Source organism: Anoplolepis gracilipes, chromosome 1 (genome assembly GCF_047496725.1).
Source record: "Anoplolepis gracilipes chromosome 1, ASM4749672v1, whole genome shotgun sequence".
NCBI classification, from domain to species: Eukaryota; Metazoa; Arthropoda; class Insecta; order Hymenoptera; family Formicidae; genus Anoplolepis; species Anoplolepis gracilipes.
In genome coordinates, this window is record NC_132970.1 from 20,608,671 (window position 1) to 20,614,338 (window position 5,668).

The following is a 5,668-nucleotide window of genomic DNA, read 5'->3' on the forward strand; positions in this document are numbered from 1 at the left end:
TCTCTTTTTCTCGATGGTACAATTGCGCAAGCGGCAACAAGCGTAATTGTGAGTGTGCGTCAATGAAACCGACGTAATATCAATTGCTTGTCAAAACCGCCGATAGATTTATTTATCACGACTTTGTTTTTCTTATATTATTACATCGTATATTATTACATCGACACGTATACATGTGCGCAATGAAATATTTATTTCGTCGGCCGTACGTCGAATCTCGAATCGGATTCAAACATTTCGAGCCGAGTACAAACACTGACAATTACTTTTATCGACGAAGGCCCCCGAGGGCTCTGACGAGCGACCGATTATTTGCTTCAAGAGATTAAGTGCGTCCGCGAGTTTCAACGTCCTTCGAAAGATGTTTTCTTCTTTTTTTTAATGATTTCTGTCCTCCGTAAAATGAATACTACGATACCTCGTCGAAAGACAAAGCATGTGATTATACGAATCTCCAAGACATATCGATATGTTGTAGCAATCTTTCTGTGTACGACAAGTCTAAAGTATTATAATCAAAATTCGAGACAAGATTATATAACATTATATAACATTCTTCATTCAGTAATATCTTGAAAACAATGAAAAAAATTGGAAATGTAATAAAATAAAATTTTATGTCCAGAAAAATTATAAAAATATTACAGATATTGTATAAGTTTTATACTACAAATAGAATTTATTTATATATTCAGAAATTAAATATTCTATATTTAATTTATGAATATATAATATATATAAATATTCTAGAGACGGCATATGTGGGAAGCGGAAAAGACAAGGATATGTATATATATATATAAAACACACAGTTTCAATTTAAAATCCACATAATTCATTTTGTATAAAATATCTCTCTCTCTCTCTCTATATATATATATATATATATATATAAGCAATATCTCTATTTTTTTCTTCAGTAGTAGTTTATTTTCTTTACAAAACTAGGAATAGTGGTATTCACCTGAGCCGCGCTGTCAATTACACGCACGATAAAAAGTAAAAATACACAACAACGGCTCGCTTATGAAAAATCTCTATCCCTCTATATCTTTTTTCGACAATCATAGCGAGTCTTTTACTCTTCTGCGTATAATACAATGACTAGTTTGTTTAAGAAACTTACAGTGGATTTGCAAAACGCAAAATACGGAAAACGTTAATGCAACATACAGAGCTGAGATCTTTTTTTTCTCATTCCACACTTTTTTCCTCTTATCGGTACAGCTCCGTGCCCAACGCAGGTAAATTATAATTCTTGTATTGTTTTATTTATTTACTCGCTAATCATTAAGTGCTAAACTGTACAATTTAACGCATTTTAACGTGTGCAAGCGCGTGCGTATGATTTAATGCGGCGCAGTCGTCCCACATGTGGCACTTTCGCGAATGGTACTTGGTTAGGTGCATCGCAACATGTCAATTTTTTCAAAACTTTTTCTTTCAAATTTACATCGACTATTTAAGATATATTATTCTCAACTTTTAAAATTTCTTTATTTAAAATGACATTTTTTAAAACATTCTATTTTTCTTTTTTTCAGACACTGTTTTCCATTAAAACTATAAGGAAACGTTAGCGGTATAATTAAGCGTCATTGGTCATCGAGTCGATCTCTCGATGATCAATGATACTTGGATGATGCGCTCGCACACCGAAAGCAACGAAATAAAACTCAGAAAAAAAAGAAAACTTGCAAATCGTCCTACTTCTCGATCTTTTCGTCTTGATCGCATTTTATGTGCTCGAGTGTATCAGAATAAATGAAAGAAAAAAAAGAAAGAAAATGGCATGACATAAAAAAAAAAAAAAATGGCACAGCAGTTTCACGGGACCAAATCACGCGGTAATCGAGCGACTCTTTATTGCCAATATTCTCCACGTGCTCTGAGCGACATGATTGATCTTTCGGAAGGACGAAATAATCTCTAAGTACTAGTATTATCAGCGCACATACAGTAAATCACAAAACTATTCATTTCTTAATTTCTGACTTCATTGATATTCTTTTAAAAGTGAATTTTTTATAAATACAAATTATATTTTTATAAATATATATTATATAAATAATTACAAATATAATATATAATTATAATATTATTTTATGTAATGTATGTATATGGCTTTGGATATTTTGTAAAATTTATCAAATATTATATTTGTATAAACTTTGTAACTCATTTGACATTTTCAAACTCTTTTAGCAATTTAAAGTCAAATATTGAGAAGGAATATATGTTTTTATAAACCACTGCATGTGTTACACACACTTGTATACCGATATTTACAGCGAAGAATAAAAATGAACAAACGAAACTTTTATAAAACTTTTCGAGATATCTATTTGAGAATTCAATTTCGTACGACGCGTGGTATGATTTTAAAATTAATCCTTTCTCGCAAGATAATCAAAATAGTAAAATTAGATGATATTTTTTTAAAATCAAGATATGATGCATTAAGAATATGTTTCTTTCGTCAATTTTAATTCTTTCTAGAATTAATGTCGAGTATATAAATATTAAAAGATCTATCTTCTCAAAATAAAAAGTACTATATTTGTATAAATTATTTTCGTGCATAAAAATTTTAGTTTAACGCTCACTTTCCAAAATAAAAATAGTTTCGATAGTAAAAGAATTAATCGAAGACGATATTTTGCAAACGGTTCACCGAAAAATACCGGACTGCACTATCTCGTCGTTTGTACTGCATTTTAAGGCACTTTGAGACCGTGGGATTGAAACATACGTTCATTTCCGTGGTACAGATCGCGCAAACTTTGAATTTTAGCAAGGATAGGTGACTGATACCGGAACGCCAGGACAACCGCCTTCTTGATGCTTCGTAAGCAACGACATCCTGCTGAAGGTTTTACTACACCTGTGACAGGAGTACTTCTTGACGTCGCTATGAGTCTGCAGGTGAGCCCTGAGATTGCTTCTGTCAGCAAAGGCGCGGTTGCAATGCTGACATCTGAACGGCTTCTCACCGGTGTGCGTTCGGATGTGACCTTGAAGAAGCCACGGCCTGGAGAACGCTTTGCCGCACGTATGGCACTTGCAAGGCAGTGTATGCGTTCGGATGTGCATCTTTAGCGCGCCCAGACTGACGTACACCTTCTGACAGAACTTGCATGAAAAAGATTTCTTCGCCTGACCCTGAGCGGCCGCGCAGTGAAACTGCTGATGCTTCGACAGACCTGAGTACGTCGAGTACGATTTGTTGCAATCCGCACACGAGTACCTAGGTGACGTCGTACTCGAAGATGCATTCGCGCTCGGGCTGCTTTTCTCCATCTTCGTGTTTACGACCGTAGGTCCAGCGGATGTGCTACCCGCGGATGATCTGCCGCTGTCGCTGCTAGGTGACGAGGACAAGTCTTCCGGCGTGACTGGTGGAGGTGACCGTAGCGAGCCGGAACCCACGGAACTCGTGGGCGATAAACCACAGTGATCTGGACTGTTCCAGTGATAGCTCCTGACGATTGGTCGTTGAATGGTCGGACAAGTCAGTGCACCGTGTGGAGGTGGTGACATCGATGGATGATGTTCCGGAGACGAATGAGGATACCCCGATACTGGATACGACGGATACAATTCCGCTCCGGGATAACGATGATAGGCAGGCGGAGGATATGGCAGATAATGCGGCGGATACAACGGGGGCGCGCGAGCCCAGGTCGGAGTAGCGTAATGTGCCAACGGTTCCACTGGAGTATTTAGATTCAACGGTTCCAAGGGCGCCTTGCTTGCTATAAAATGCAGCGATGCCGACGTCATACCCGCCGTCGGCGTTGTCGTAGAGCTGTCATTGTGCTGGATCACCTCGACACGCGCTTTCTTCGCAACTGGATGGATCGGCGCGATGCCCGCTGGCGGCGTGATAGTCTTAGTCGGATAGTGATGGTGATAGTGATGCAGCGATGACGGATGGACGTACATCGGGTGATGAGTCGTCGGCGAGGATGGCTCTATCGTTAAAGGCGGAGGAGATACTTTAGAGATGGGCGATGTCCTGGATGCACATTCTTGTTGCTCTTGTTCTTCTTCTTGTAGTTGTTGTTGTTGTTGTTGTTGATGGTGATTATGATGACGATCCGCGGTTCTTCTGAGATCCTCGGGCTTTGTGCTAAGATTTTCGGGCTCGGGAATGTCGTCTACTCCTACGTCGATTATCTCATCTGCAAAATACGCGTTGCAAAGATACATGATTAAAAAAATGCATAGTATATTTTTATTCTTTTTTTTCTTTTATTAATTTTCTTTTTGCATTTTTTATGTTTGTATATGTGTTAGAATGTTTTATATTGTTATTTCAGAATATGTAGTATACAATATAATATACAATAATATAGAAATTGCAAAAAGTTTCATATATATATATATTTATTGCTACTACTATTTGTTTTGGCTCTTCTAAATAATATGTATATGCTTTATACGTATAATGTATACTTTGATGTATACGCTATAGTAATTAATATATTTTTATATCTAACAAAAAAAAAAAGAAAGTAAGAACAAGATACAAGGCATATTCTTTATCCCGCAATTCTGGATAAGTTTATATAATATAAATATTGATTCAAAATGATCAAAAGTAATTTCAATTCATGCAATAGCAAATAAGTAATTTCGCGATAATCACCTTTGGTGACTTCAGGGGCTTCATCTTCCTCCTCGGACGTATAATAAAATGGTCGTTTCTTTAATGGACAGTGACTATAATTGTTGTTCTTTTTCATAAAGCTGGGCGGCATCTCAGCGACAAGCATTTTGACACTTTTGACACTGTGATACCGTGAAGATATGAAATGTTGAAATGTTCTTTTTCAATCTTCGTGTTTGTCTACAGCGACACTATGAAGACACTTGCAATGTTATTTTGTTTATATATATATCTGTTTCTTCTGTTATTGACACAAAGACATTCCGCAAATACACAGAATTCTCCTTTCTCTTCGTTTATAAATATTTGTCACAATGTTAATCGCAGATAATTACATTCTCGCTGAATCCTCGCAAGAATAATCTTTACGCGACAACGTCACTGCACTGTTTTCTCACACATAAGTTCGGAGTCCAATATCTCCTTTTCCGAAAATAGAACCGACACTTTTTAATTTCTTCTCAAGAAAAAAAAAAACAAGATCGATCCTTCCCACACGTCCGTTTGAATTTCTGGTCGAGCGACTCAAACAGATCTAGACTCGCATTAGAGCACGAAAGTGAAACGTAGGAATACGCTGCATCGACTCACTCCGAACGTTTCGGCTGCAAGCCGGTGTCTGACTGGCAGGGGGATTGTGTGAGGGTCTCTTATAACAGATCGCCCCACCAACTAATTGCAGGTGGCCCGCACGTGCTGCCAAGCCAATACGGGCCTGTAGGCCCCGCGCTGCTTGCCAATAGGAGAGAGTCGGTTGTGGGCCGTTGGCCAATCGACGTATGTTCTACAGGCTGGTCCCCTCTTCGTCCTCAAGCAACGACAGGAGGTACAGGATGCTCGTGAGTGCGACACGATTGTCCGCTGCGCACCGCGTGCCCTCCTGCCTTTTTCATCATCCCTTCCGCTCTACTCGCCATTTCTTTCTTTTCTCCTTCTCTCTTTCTTTCTCTATCACGCATATATATATACACACACAAGCGCCCGCGAGCGCGCGTG

General features: G+C 38.2%; 1 protein-coding gene across 1 annotated transcript; it reads right to left on the reverse strand.

The window, feature by feature from the left end:
• Window positions 1-907: 907 nt before the first annotated feature.
• On the reverse strand, window positions 908-5,289 carry LOC140666872 (uncharacterized). The gene is made up of 2 exons (XM_072894418.1): window positions 4,652-5,289; window positions 908-4,184 (listed from the first exon to the last, which is right to left on the reverse strand). Exons 1-2 carry the CDS (start codon window positions 4,776-4,778, stop codon window positions 2,791-2,793), a joined length of 1,521 nt encoding a protein of 506 aa, XP_072750519.1. The 5' UTR covers window positions 4,779-5,289; the 3' UTR covers window positions 908-2,790.
• Window positions 5,290-5,668: the final 379 nt, after the last annotated feature.